Source organism: Kogia breviceps, chromosome 9 (assembly GCF_026419965.1).
Source record: "Kogia breviceps isolate mKogBre1 chromosome 9, mKogBre1 haplotype 1, whole genome shotgun sequence".
Classification (NCBI taxonomy): domain Eukaryota; kingdom Metazoa; phylum Chordata; class Mammalia; order Artiodactyla; family Physeteridae; genus Kogia; species Kogia breviceps.
Genome location: NC_081318.1, coordinates 48,610,567 through 48,624,658, shown reverse-complemented (window position 1 = coordinate 48,624,658; position 14,092 = coordinate 48,610,567). Strand labels below are relative to the sequence as shown.

Sequence of the window (14,092 nt, the reverse complement as noted above, 5' to 3'; positions counted from 1 at the left end):
AAAAAGCTCCACTGAAACTGCTAATTGCAGAGGCTCTGAAATGAGTTTGGTTTTTCAAAAATATTAACAATAACAAAAATAAATAATATCAGGCAACTTGAAAATGAAATGCTTATTAAATCCTCTGGTCTCTGAAAGGGGGAAAGGGAATTAAGCTCCGATAGGGCAAGGAAGGTCACTACAGTGAGAACTTTTCCTCATGCTGAGAACTTGATAACTACTGTCTTATTCAGTACTCAGGTTTTAAATAAAACTGACATTCAGGACTCTTCCCTGGTGGTGCAGTGGTTAAGAATCTGCCTGCCGATGCAGGGGACACGGGTTCGAGCCCTGGTCCCAGAAGATCCCACATGCTGCGGAGCAACTAGGCCCGTGAGCCACAACTACTGAGCCTGCGCTCTAGAGCCCGCGAGCCACAGCTACTGAAGCCCGCGTGCCTAGAGCCCGTGCTCTGCAACGAGAAGCCACCGCAGTGAGAAGCCTGCATGCCGCAACGAAGAGTATCCTCCGCTCGCCGCAACTAGAGAAAGCCTGCGTGCAGCAACGAAGACCCAACGCAGCCCAAAATAAATAAATAGATTAATTAATTAATTAGAAAAAGAAAGAAAATGAGAGGTACTAAAGGAGAGCGGAGGGGAAGGGGGGGGCATTCTAGGCAGAAGAATTAACACGGGAAACAACTCGGAGACCTAGCTGTACTGCTGGGCCCTGCTCCCTCGCCCTACTCTGTATGAAGTCTGGGGAGTTAGATGCTCATCTTCTCCCAGTTCTGCAAATGCCAATGAAACGGTGAGAAGAGCGGATCCTCAGTCAGTGCCCAAGAGACTCATGGGTGAGAGACTCCCTGCCGACGGGGGCAGGGAATGAGACACATGTGAAGTCAGCCCTGGGAATGAACAAGATGGCAGCAGTTGTGGATTCTGCCCGACTCCACAGCACACCAAGCTCATTACGCCCTCCACTCACCAACACCCACTCCAACAATCACGCAGTAGGTAAGATGAAATAATTATACCAGAGAACACCTGGTACACCCTGTGGCCTGTAACTTCCCAGCAGAAAGAGACTAAAACTTTCAGGAATATGAGCACCCTCATCTCCAGCACTTGGTTAGGAGAAGCAGTTGTGCACTTGTTCCCGTCCCGTGCATCATTACGTGGCACTCTGGCCCAGAAAAGGAAACTCACACTCTTCCCTCATGGAACTCAGGACCACGAACTGCCACCCGTGTCATTCGCCAGTTAGTGGTACTGAAGCAGGCAGCCTCCGCAGCCCAAGGTTCACGCAATTTTCTTTTGGCCTCAGATGGAGAAACAACACTCTGCAAAGGCCCCACCCACCTAGACACAGACAAACTGTAGGAGAGGAAACTGCTGGAAACTGAAGAAAAATAGAAGCCAAAGAATAATGACAAGAAAATAAAAATGACCAGGGGAAAAGGAGGTAAAAAAGGAATGAAAGAGAGGTGGGAAAGAGAGAAGGCCTCATCATAAAGGGTGTAGCTTATACCCCCCCCCACCAGATTTTGGGGTGTTTTTCGGTCAGCTGCAATCTGGGTCGTTACTTTGCTCCCTCTTTTAACATCGCTGATGTGCAAGACATCCTTTAGACAGTGTTTGGACCCTTGAGAGAAGGGAGCAAGACAGCAGAGCACAGAGGACCATGCTTCTCAGGAAGCATGGAGAGAAGGCGCATCTGGAGGCAGGCAGGTATGAGGACAGCATCCCTGTCCAGCTTTCTCCACTTTTAAAGAAAGAAAGAAGGGAAAAATCTTTCTGCAAGCAGAGCTGTCCTCTGAACAAACTAGCTTGTCGAACGATGCCCTGGGCTCCCGAGATAACAATTTTGTTGCGTTCTCACCCCTGCACCCACTTCCACTCCGCCTTCTGATCCAGAGGAATGTACATGTGCACCTGGGACACCCAGACAGCGCGTCAGGACACCCTGATGGGACCTCACATCTCCATCCTGGGGTTTTCACTGTAGTTTAAACAAAGCGCATCTGTGCTTCCCATGATAAAAATTTAACAGTATATAGACTAGATGAAATCTTGGGCCACTTACCTGTGATACATTTGGGTTTCATGCTTTTACATCAGAAGCAGGTATAAAAAGTATTGAAATAGATTTTTTTAGTGTTCAGAGACATACTGAAGAAGGAGCGATATGGGAAGTGCTTATGGTGCCACACATTTTTCAAGTCTTTCTTTAAAAACAGTCAGTCTGCTGGGGAAAGTAGCATCTAGTCAAATGGACCAGGTATGTTTTGGATTTTTACATTTCTATCTCACAGTTGGATTTTAAAGAGCTGCTAACACCTCATGGGAAAGTTTGCAAATTTGTTTTTCTACATGCCCTCTGGACCCACACTTGAGTGCTGTGGGTGTTCTCACTGTTCTGTCCCTTTGAGTCTTCTTAGTAGAGAATTTGGCGCCCCCAGCTGCCCTGACACCCAGAGGCAGGCCCGAGAGACACAGGCTCTGCGCCGCCTACAGAGAGTTCATCGAAGCCAGAGCGGGCGGGTTTGGTGAGAAAAATACCAAAGCCCTTTTTCTCCTGAACTCCTTTCAAGCAAGGGCTTCCTCAGCCGGAAGTAAATACCCTTTTTATTTACTTTACTTTTATAAACTTTACTTTAGTTTTCCAAAAGGGCTCTGTGAGCCGTCTGCGGGCTTTTAAGGCTTCCGAGTGGTCTTCTGTGAACCCCCTGCAGCGCCGACCACTGCGGAAGGTGTTCGGCAAATAGGCGACGCATTTGATATTCCGACTGGTCTGACATGAATCTGAAGACTATCAGACATGATTCTCCCACCAAAAAACTCCCTTTTGACGTACCGCTCTCACACAGGTCAGTGAAGGGGAGAAAACACCCAACAGCCAGAAACCAGGGACGGCACTGACCTGAGGGCAGCCTGGGCCCAGGCCCGGCTTTCCGGGGGGCCACACAGCCAATCGGCGCACAAGAGGGAAGCACCTCTCCTCAGACTCTACCGACACGGGACTTGCCATTTCCCTTCCAGCTATGCCAAGCGGGGTGGTACTTCCCTTACCTTGTATCTCTTTTTACAGCCGGGAACCGGGCAGGCGAAGGGCTTCTCCTCGCCCCCGTTCATGCACATGGAGCTGAGGATGGCTTCGGAGCTGATGGCGCTCTCCGTGGTCCAGGACTCATCGCTGTCCGACTCCTCGTACTCCACCTCCTCCTCGTCGTACTCGCTACCTGTGGGGCCAGAGGAGAAACACAAGGCTATCAGGAGCGTGCCCCGCACGGCGCGCGGCTCCTGCTGCCCTGGGAGAGAGCATCCAGGCTCCAAGGGACTGCAAGTGCATCTATTCCCCGGGACAGTCCTGGGCGGGGGCATATCTGCTTTCCCACAGGAGAGACCAGGGAAAGGGCTTCCCAGCGATTCATGGCGAGGAATTAGCTGTGCAAGAACTTGGACTCAGTACTCTGTGGCAAAGGTGATTGACTGCAAAGGTGCTGGGAAGGCTAAAAGCAAAAATACCCAACTACGACAGACACACCCCTGCCCCAACACACACACACACATACATACACACACACACAAACACACACACACACACACACACACACACGGTATGCCTGACATTACAATGGACAGAATTCTGTCCCCTTAGTTTTATGCTTTCTTGGCATGGGGTTACATTTTACACTTACTAGGTATTTACACTTCAGTGGGAATTAATTTCAGATCTTTTTCTTTATAAGCTGAGCTGGGAAGACCATGAAGAAATTTAGAACGAAAAGGGTGTTACCCCAAAGCTAGGGGACAGAAATGCCCAGAGCTCTGAGAGCACAATGTCATCATCATAATCAGAGTGCAGGTCCAGCTCAAGGAAGACCAAACGATTCCCTACGGCACCTGTCCTCAGGGAACAGCACCTGCCTTTTCAGCTACTCAAAACCCTCCCTGGGAGGGAGGGCTGAGCCATCGCAGCAGACAGCTCAGACAGACGAGGGGATTCCCTTGTACCCCGGTTAAGAGCTCTGCACAGAACTGAATTAAAAATCTGCTCTGCTGACTTCTGCCCAGGACGGCAGGGATGGAGAACCACTTCAACAAGCAGCCCCTCTTTGCTTTTTTTTTTAACAAGGTCCACAACCGTTTATTTGGAGCTTTTGCACAATATAACCCTGAAGGACATAATTCTACAGATCATAAACAGTGTAAAATCATATGTTGACAAGTCCTAATGCATTTACAAGCCCCGTGGAATAAATAGGAATTATAGCACAACATCAATAAGAATGATATGGTAGCAATTACAGTTGTGAAATGCATCCCCCAGGTGTGAGGCTAAATTGCACCCGGGGCCTGTCTGGGGGCTCCATGGGCTCCCCCGCTACATCAATTATTTCAACACCAGATATTGGCACTTTTATTGGGTTTCATTTTAATAGGCATTAGTAAGATTGTTTGAAGAGCCAGTTGAGCCAGGAACAAGGACGCCAGCATCTGAGGCGAACAGTTAAAAGGATCCAGGAAGGAAGGAAGGGACCTCAAGGTGAATGAGTGCCTCGTACGGTTCAGGCACACTGGCTGCATCAGCTCATTTCATCCTCTGGTGACGCTGTGAGGTGGGGTGTCACTTTCGTACACGTGAGGAAATGAGCCCTGTGAGGCTCAAGAGCTGATGCATCCTCAATTCGCTAGTGAGGGAGACACCTTTTCCCACGCTGCCTCCCAGCCTCCAGTGCCGGCAGCTCTCTGGGGGTGGGCTGGGGTGTGCCTCTCTCAACCTCCGTGTCGCTGGGCCATCACCATCTACCGCTCAGAATTCAAAGCAGCCTGCTTTGAAGCCTGTTTAGAAACTCAGGCGGTACGGAAAAAAACAATTTGACAAAAAATGAGGCTCTAGAATTCAGTGTGGGTTTCAGTCAGCCCCGCTGCGCTTGGCTGGAGGCCCCAGAGACAAGAGACCCAGCTGGGAAGCGCTCATAGGACACAGCACAGGGGTACTGCTCTGCCGCGTCCCTCGGTCCACGAGCAAATCTGGAAACCTGTTTCTAAGTAGGGCACTGTTTAGGACGTTTTACTCTTAAACAAATGCCACATGCTGGTGTCCTTTAAATTGCTTGTTAGAAAACTATAAATACTATTTCGCAAAGCTCTTCCACCAGGACCCGAGAAAGTGAGAATGACTAATTTACCCATCTAATTGAGCTAATTTGTTAACCTGAATACCAAGAGTCGCACGACGTTTACAACTGGGGGCAGGGCGAAAAGCCTCAGTCAGACCAACCGAGGGCTTAATGAAGCCCAGCAGAAGATAAAACTTCAAAAAACTCTTCGGGATCAAAAGGGGCCAGGCCTGGGGGGTTAATGCTGTGGACACCCTCGCTCGGAAACCATGCAGCATCCAGTCCCAAGTGGGGCAGGTAGGAGGACCACATGATCTACTGTCCGTGTCAGGATGCCTTTGCGAGTGAAAGCCAGCACGGGGACAACAGGCGTACAAAACTGCCCCCCACCCCCCCACATCCTCGTCATCGGCACACCACAAGGTCCTCTGGGTGCTTTGTGAAACTATCTCCCCTGGATGGGGATCGAGAAGGATCTGTTTCTACTTAGTTCTGTCCTATAACAAAGCCGAGCAAGGCCCAACCCTGGGTTCATGCCTTGGCTAGACATGGTCAGCTGAGTGACCAACCTACTTGCCCTCTACTTTCTCTTCTGTGAAATGGGGGGGAAAAATCTCTTCCTTACAGTTTAATTTAAGGATTAGAATTAATGTTTACAAAGCACCTGGCACAGGAGGACCTGCACATAGTAAGTGCTCAGAAAAACAGAAGACGGTATAATACTGTTTTTGTAATAATACTATTTATAATATTACATGTAAAATAATACTATTTTTAGAAAGGCCTGTTGCGAAACCAAACAAAAAATAAGATAATTCTGAAAGGTTTGGGCATCTCCACCAGAAAAAAATACAAGAGGGATTCTATAACAAGAGAGGGGCTGTGCTGGCTGACGGCTGTTCGTGCAGATGCATCTACAGGGGCCAAGCTGGGAACCCAGGCTGGGAGCCTGTGTGAGCCCTGGTGCTGCCACCGACAAGCTGTGTGACCCCAGGCAAGTGATGTTACCTCTCTGAGTTTTAGAGTCCTCACCTGTAAAATGGGCTGATAATACTACCACCTCTTAAGGTTGTTGTGAGGAGCAACCGAGTTCCCATTTTTACAAGTATTTAGAACAGTGATACATGGTAAGCATTAGAGAAGCATTTGGTAAATAAATAGGCAAAAGGTCCCGTGAGCAGTTTACTTCATCCACTGTTCCCTCGCTTTCTCTTGAGGGTACTCACTTTTTAAAAACAGGAGTGGGGGGAGTCTACTGTTGCTTGTGTTCCTGTACCCCAAGTGCTACCCTGTCATCAAACAGGAGAAATGTCGCCAGCTGTGAGGCGGGTCCTGCAGCCAGAGGGCATCCTGCAGGTACAGGGGTTGCTATTGGCCCAGAAAGCCACACGAGCTCAGACGCTGGCACCCACTTGGTGCTCATGTCTGGAAAACTCGCCAGCAGGGCCTGCACAGATCTTTGAACCCTAGGAAATGCTAACCTGAAATGAGTTATGGCTTTGGTTCAGAAACACGTGGGCCAACCCTCTCTGCTTTGTTTTATTCGTGTCCTCGTGCCTTTCGAAGGGGAAAAGTCAACCCCAACCTGGTTCATTTTCAATCTCTGCTTCACCTGCCATCTCAAAACTGACTTCTGAACGAAGGGATCTGCAGCGCTTGCCAGCCCTCTGCTAGAGGAATTCTCTGCCAGAGAATTCTGCCCCCTGCCCCCCACTTAGGTAAAGCAGGATGGAGCAAGGCTGACTCTCCTAGCGGGGGTCTCCCAGCGTTTTGATCCTCTCCTACATCCGGTCAATAAGAAATTGTGGGCACTGCCCCCCTGAGGGGGAGCGTGTGTGAATATACCGTTTATAAATGACAAACATGTACTAACATATCACTATATAAAACAGATATGCAAATAAAAGGATGGGGATGAAATAGTTTAATAAATATATATATTAATATGAGAAATATTTTCCCTAATAAGTGTAAAGATTTCATATCTCCTTCCTCCACCTCACAGATTGTCTCATGCACCCACTTTGGGGCCCACTGCCTGGAGGGGTCAAACGGGCCCCATCACAGCCAGCTCTGAGGCTATCAGATAGGATAAGCCTTTGGATTGTTCCAGGGGACAGGTATGGGGTGTTAAGGAATGGATACGCTCATTCATTCACCCTGATCTTGAGTTAATGGGTGATCTCTGAGGCCCCGTGTGAGCCCCACCCTGTCAGCCTATCAGAGCAGGTGCTGGGCTCCAGCCACCAGACAGAGGGAGGACGCAGAATCAATTCAAGCTTCTAGTTCTGAGCGCCCATCACCCAGAATCCATAAAATGTTAATTGCCACATCAGTTTCTGAAGAAACAAAGTATAAAAAGTATTTCCTCTGTGTAAAAGAGGAAAAAGACCCCCAAACACCCTACCTGTAGTTGTAAGTAACTGGGGCAGGGAGGCAGGAGGAAAGCATGGGAGTCACAAGAAGAAATGTATCCCCCTGGGGCCCAGAACAGGTGTCTGGGGACAGGCTGGCAGGTGTCCTCCTAGCAAGCAGGGTTGGGGAACATTGAGTCGGTGAGTCAGAATTTTGCAACTAGAAGGAGAGGTGCTCAGCAGTCTATCCGGGCGGGCTCCCTTTCTCCAGGGCTACTGACTGGGGATTCTAGCAGGGAAAGAGTGCGCTGCGGTGAGTACGGGTTCATCTTTCTCTCTCTCCTCTTCTCTCCACCTCCCACCCTTTCCTTCCTACAAGTCAGCCCTAAGCCCTGGCAACTGAAAGGGACAAGCACTCAAACACAAAACAGAAAACTTGCTGTAGGCCAACACCTCCTCCCCACCCTGACCGTCTTGAAGAGTCCAGAGGAGAGCATTCTCACAACTAAAGAGAAAGCCTGAAGGCCTTAGTTAAGAAAAGCAGATGAAAACCCCATGGACATGGCTTCTTTAGAGCGACGGTGGCTGGTTCCGTGGCTTCTAGAAGTGCCACCCTTTCCTCTGGGTTGTGGCACCTGGGGAGGCTGTCGGCACAAGGACACAAACTATAAAGACACTGCCCTTGTATTTTAAAACAAAGATTGACTGGCTGGGTCAGATTTCTAATTTGGATGAACTTCTTCTCTTAGAAGAGAGAACACCTTCAAAGATCTGCATCTCAAAGACACAAAGGACAGAGGGCTGGGATGCTGGATGAGCTGCCATGGGGGATTTACAATGGGGATTCAGCCAAGCAATTATTTTGTTAGGATGGTTACTGTTTTTGCTGATGCTCTGGTTACAAAGTCCCATAGCTTTGAGGCTCTGCCCAACCTTAGTTCTCCCGTAAGCCCTGTTATTTTTACTGTACTAATGGCACAATATGAAGATTTGAGGAATGCACAAAGGCATGATAGCCAAAATGCCTGTTTTCTTTTTCTTTGATCTGGCCTCCTTTTGCTTTAAATCATTTGCTACTTAAATTCTGGCACTTAATTCTCCATCTAACCTGACCCGTGCCTACTTGTATTTTTTTCTTTTTTTTTTTTGGCTGCGTTGGGTTTTCGTTGCTGTGCGCGGGCTTTCTCTAGTTGTGGTGCGCGGGCTTTTCATTGCAGTGGCTTCTCTTGCTGTGGAGCACCGGCTCTAGGTGTGCAGGCTTCAGTAGTTGTGGCATGCGGGCTCAGTAGTTGTGGCATGAGGGCTCAGTAGTTGTGGCGCACGGGCTTAGTTGCTCCGCGGCATGTGGGATCTTCCCGGACCCATGTCCTCTGCATTGGCAGGCGGATTCTTAACCACTGTGCCACCAGGGAAGTCCCAACTTGGATTTTTTTTTTTTTTAGTGGTACACGGGCCTCTCACTGTTGTGGCCTCTCCCGTTGCGGAGCACAGGCTCCAGACGCACAGGCTTATGGGCCCAGCCGCTCCGCGGCATGTGGGATCTTCCCGGACCGGGGCATGAACCCGTGTCCCCTGCATCGGCAGGCAGATTCTCAACCACTGTGCCACCAGGGAAGCCCGGATTTTTTTTTTTTAAATAAAAATTGTAGCTGCCTAAGAGCGAGCAAATTTTTGCTTTACACATGCATTTCTGGAAGCAGAAAGGGTTGGGAGATCCCTCGCCATTTAGGTGGTGGGGTGGCTCCTGTGAGCCTGGCATGGGGACAGGTGTTTTCCACGGAACCTGAGGTTCAGGAGTTGAGGGAGCCCAAGGTCACCCAGCCAGATACAGGCAGACTGGACTGGTACTCGGGTCTTCAGTTTCAAAGTTTGTGCTTCTTTGGTTTATTTTCAAATGGAATATCCCTGGTCGAGGGAGATAAAGATTTGACACACAGAGCAAAGCCCTGCAAGTGCCGGGGAGGAGGGAGTCCCAGCCACATGTGGGCCGGGCGTGTGAGCGTGTGGGAAGCACAGGGCTAGCCTCGTACAGTCAGGCAGGGGTGGGCCCTGCCCTCCTGGGTGGTGGCCTGCAGTGTTCCAAAGAAAAGCTCCATGAGTTGATTTTTTTCAGGCTCTTCTTAGTCTTAGTCACTAAGCAATTTAAAAATGACTTTTTTTTTTTTTTTTTTTAACCAAGGTTAGAGTTTCTACAAGAAAATGTCACTTCATCTTGCACGGTCACAGGTAGGAATTGGCAGGCACTAATTTTTCTCAGGTTGAATTTTCCACTGTCATCCTCCACGGCTGCACAATCCCCATCATGGGGGCCTGAGGCAGGCAGGACAGTGGCTAAGGGAAGTGCCTCTGGGTGGGCCCAAGAGCTCATGCCAGCATTTCAGTGTGGGAAATGAGCAAACCTAGTAGGTAGGATTTCATAGGGCAGGACTATAAAAGATTCTACAGGACTGCCGAAAGATTCCTCCCGGTTGTCGGCCAAGGAAGTAAAAATCAGAGCTGGTCTCATGAATCACAGGAAGAGACAAGGGGTCCAGGGTCCGTGTACACACGTACGTCCATATCCACCCACCCGGACGAGCCCACTTCATGGCCCAGGCGCCAGCCGAGTGTCTCCGTCAAGCTCGCCCTCACTTGCCACGAGGGCCATTTCAAACCTTGTTCACCCCCTCCAGCTTCTACCCACCGCCTCTGTCCTCTGCTCACCTCTTTACTCTGTGAAGATGGCCCCGACCTATTTTAGGGCCTATAGGGTTCTCGTTCTTTGTATTCATAAACAGAGTGACACACAGATAGATAAAAATAAGTCAACCTTTTCCAGAAGCCCAATATGCCACATTTTTCTTTCCACACAGATCATTAATATTCATGCAAAAATGATAACTGCAGCGACAGCAAATTCAAACTCTTCTGGGGTGTCAAACTCTCCTGGGGTGTCAGACTCTGGCAAGGACATTAGCAAAGAGTTGCCTTTCTGCCTTACGGACTTATCATTATAAATTAGCTTTAACTGGTACTGACCCACTTTATACGAGCTGAAGCAACAACAATCTAAATGAACTGGCAATGTGTGATCACAACGGAAGACACACTGTTGCCTCTGGAGACCATCACCAAGTCTCAAAACTTCTTGACCTCCTAGCTCCTGGCCTCTGCTCATTCCTAGAATATCATTCTCCCCTGTCTCCTCCTTAACTGTGGAACTGGTCCTGGTTCTCCAAGTCAGAAGTAATGCCTCCCTCACAGGACTAAACACTTTCTAATGTATTAGGAGGCTCTTGGTCATTTACCTTTGGTAAGGACCACAGTGCCCGGGGCAGCGCTTGCACTTAAGGAGCCAACAGACATGTGTTTGTTGAATGAATGAATGAGGGAATACACTTCACAGACTCCAGTGGTAGAAAGGGAGCCAAGATTACACAGTCTCTACTCTTGGCCTCCTACGGTCTTAAACAAAGAAAAGTAAATTAGATGATCTCAGTTGCCTGCTTAAAACCCTCCAATGGCTTCCCACAGCAAGGAGCAGACCCACGCCCTGTCGTGACCTCACTCCATATCGTAGTTGCTTGGATCTTTACTATCTGGAAGACATTTTTTTTTTTTTTTTAATAAGAAAACTTAACAACTACTTATGCAGTTGACCCTTGAACAACATGTGTTTGAACTTATATGCATGGGTCCGCTTATATGCAGACTTTTTTCAAAAGTAAATACTTAGTACCACACGATCCTTGGCTAGTTGAATCCATGGATACGGAGGAACTGTGGATATGAAGGGCCAACTAAATTATACTGAGATTTTAGACTGCGTGGAGGGTTAGCGCCTCCAACACTGTCCCCGCGCACACACACACCAGTCAATTGTATTTGGTTTAGTGCTAAATTTTTATACCTATAAACCTATCTAACAAACATTTCTAAATATTAAGATGCTATTAAATAAATAAAAACATTATCTAAAAGTAGACTGCACTTACACATTTACGTGTTGGTTACAAACTTAGATCCCACACATTTCAACAAAATGATGCCAATTTACCATTTAAGTAGATAAGCTTAATATCTTAAAAACAGACAAATCATATAAATGATCACAGTGACCACAAAACCTACATTTAACCTATTACACAAGTCGGCCTTACAGATTTATTTCTTCATTATTTCCATCCTTCGGTTTGGCCTTCTTGGGGTACAAGAATCTGGTGACTAAAAGGAACAGGAGCTGACGTTGGCCAGCGGAAGATAGGGGTTCCAAGTTATTGACCAACTGACCCTTGGCGAGGACCATCAGGGCAAGGATGACACAGGCCTCCTGACACCCAGGTTACTGCTTTCCAACCACGTGACATCGTTACCTGTGGACAGTGCAAGTGATGAAGGCGTAGTGGAGATGCACACGCCGTCCTATTTCTGACTTAACGGCAGATGAGATGCAGAAGTCCAATCCCCAGTGACCTTCCTCTGGGTTGATTTTTTTGACACAGAAGTGAGAACCATGAGTTGATGACATGGTCACAGGCAGCCACACTCCTGCTGGTACGCTCACAACAAGAGGAGCGCTGGAGGGGTGTGGAGGCTGCCAGCCCCAAACCAGCCAGGTCCGTAGCCGGAGTGGGCACTCAGCCGGGACAGCACAGCCTGGCTGCCACCTGGCTGCCGTGAGGTGGCCGCCGTCACTGACGGGCTGTGCTGTGCTCCGAGGCTGCGACTCTCCTCCTGCCACCTTCCTCTGTCAGCGAAGTGGGGAAGATGTCGCTCTCACTCCACGGCTCATGACGTAGTTGGAGGTCAAGATCAAGGCTATGGAAATCGACGTCTTCTAAAAACTGAGTGTTCAGGTTTTAAAACAATTCCACAGAGCAAGGGTAAGAAATCCTGTATTCGGATATGGCACATTTGCAGAAAAAGATGAAAAGAAAAAAACGAGCCTCTTTCTCATCAATGCTTTCTTATTATGCCTCAATCCTTTTCTTCTTTCTCCTTGAGACTTCAAAGAATCCCTCTGTACTTCTCTCACCTCATTTTTGGAGTCAACCCCGCAGCTTGTTCCTAACTCTTGAGTTTTGGTACCTAATTTCCCAGCTCTCCATCTTGGTGAGAGGAGAAAGAAACTGCCCCCAAAGCACAAGAAAATAGTGTCTCCTTTATTGTTCCCACGTCTTGGCTATCTTTCAGGGGAAAAATGAGCCATGAGAAACAACAATGTCCCTGCAGTACTGGGAGAATCTCAGTGACATTGCTATCCCCCCACCTCTCTTCCCTCCTCATCAGCTCCACTATTTAACCTTTGGAGGAGATGAGAATGGCTCCTTTCCCCTGAGCCATGCAGTTGCTGCTCAAGATTCATGGAGACTTAACATAAAGGTTTCCTGTGGCAACAGGCAACTCTTAAGACCTACTTCCGATGCAGAAGTGTTTTCAAATTGTGACTCCTAAGTGGGTCGTGAAATCATTTTTGTGGGGCACATCAGCACTTAAAAAAAATAAAAGGACAGAATGGAATAGAAAGTATCAGAGTGTGAGATGTGTTTGTAAAACTAGTTTCAGGTATGTGTCTCAGTGTAAAAATCATTCTGACCACATGTCACAGGAAGAAAGCATAAAGCCATTTTTAACCACCAGCATCTCATTTATAGCACATCTTTCTAAGAGAACCAACATTTCATCCAGAGGAAACAAATCAAACAATTTTAACCAACACTTAAATAGGGTATAGAACAGGCTGAAACAGAAGAGAAAGGTCGTTTTTGGTGCCTGTCAATAAGGCATCGTGTCAGCTAACAGGAACCTGCAATGTAACCGGGAGGCAGGCTGTCAACAAGCAGACCTCAGGGGCACCAGGAGGGCACACACAGGGTCTCACGGTGAAAGTGACAGGCACGTATAATGGAGAGGAAGTATGAAGACAGTTCTTCACTGATTCAGGTGCCCTTTTGGACCATGACACTTCACATTTTTTTGGAATATTCTCCAGGGAAGCCAATCTTTGTTTGTGGAGTGGGCAAATCTGCTTCCAAGAAATGGCCCCAAGTCATTCAGGGCCCTTTACAAAGTTCCTGCAGGGTGCCCTGGACTCTATTACCAGCTGTCATCAGGTTGCTGAACAGAATAGGTTCTCAGAGTTTCGAATCTTGCAGCTGAGCTAAGGAGGACTGGCCAGCAAGCAGGTGCCTGTGAGGGGTGAGTGGCTGGACCCAGAGAATCACACCTGCCCGGAGCTGCAGGGGAGCCAGGAAGGGGGAGGTCTGGGTGTGCCCAAGGGCGGCTGGCAGACTTGTCTTGCCCGTCACCCTCACGTGTCTCCTGGGAGATTGCCATCAGAGGGTGGCTTCCTCCGGCTGGGCCGTTCTAACTCCCGGCAGACCCCAGCACCCAGCATGGCTCAGCCAGTCTTTTGGGGATGAAGGGACTCCACGGCAGAGGCCCTGTGCACCGGAAGGATGGAATCACGTGACACAACGCACACAGGTATCTGTATGTAGCATACATATCTTGTGCTTCGTAGTTACGCTTATTTAATACACACGACAATTTGTATATGATAAAATGAGAGGAACACTGATGACGCCATTAAGGATCACAATCTGTGAGATGCACGCACACAACAGCGCCATCTCCCATTAAACCCGATTAGCAC

The 14,092-nt window shown here is 48.5% G+C and overlaps 1 protein-coding gene across 1 annotated transcript in view; it reads right to left on the bottom strand.

The window, feature by feature from the left end:
* JAZF1 (JAZF zinc finger 1) overlaps positions 1-14,092 on the bottom strand; it is a 340,756-nt gene that overhangs the window by 5,645 nt on the left and 321,019 nt on the right. The window contains exon 4 of the mRNA XM_059073529.2: positions 3,051-3,220. Coding sequence (XP_058929512.1) covers positions 3,051-3,220 — 170 coding nt within the window. The remainder of the gene's footprint in view (positions 1-3,050; positions 3,221-14,092) is intronic.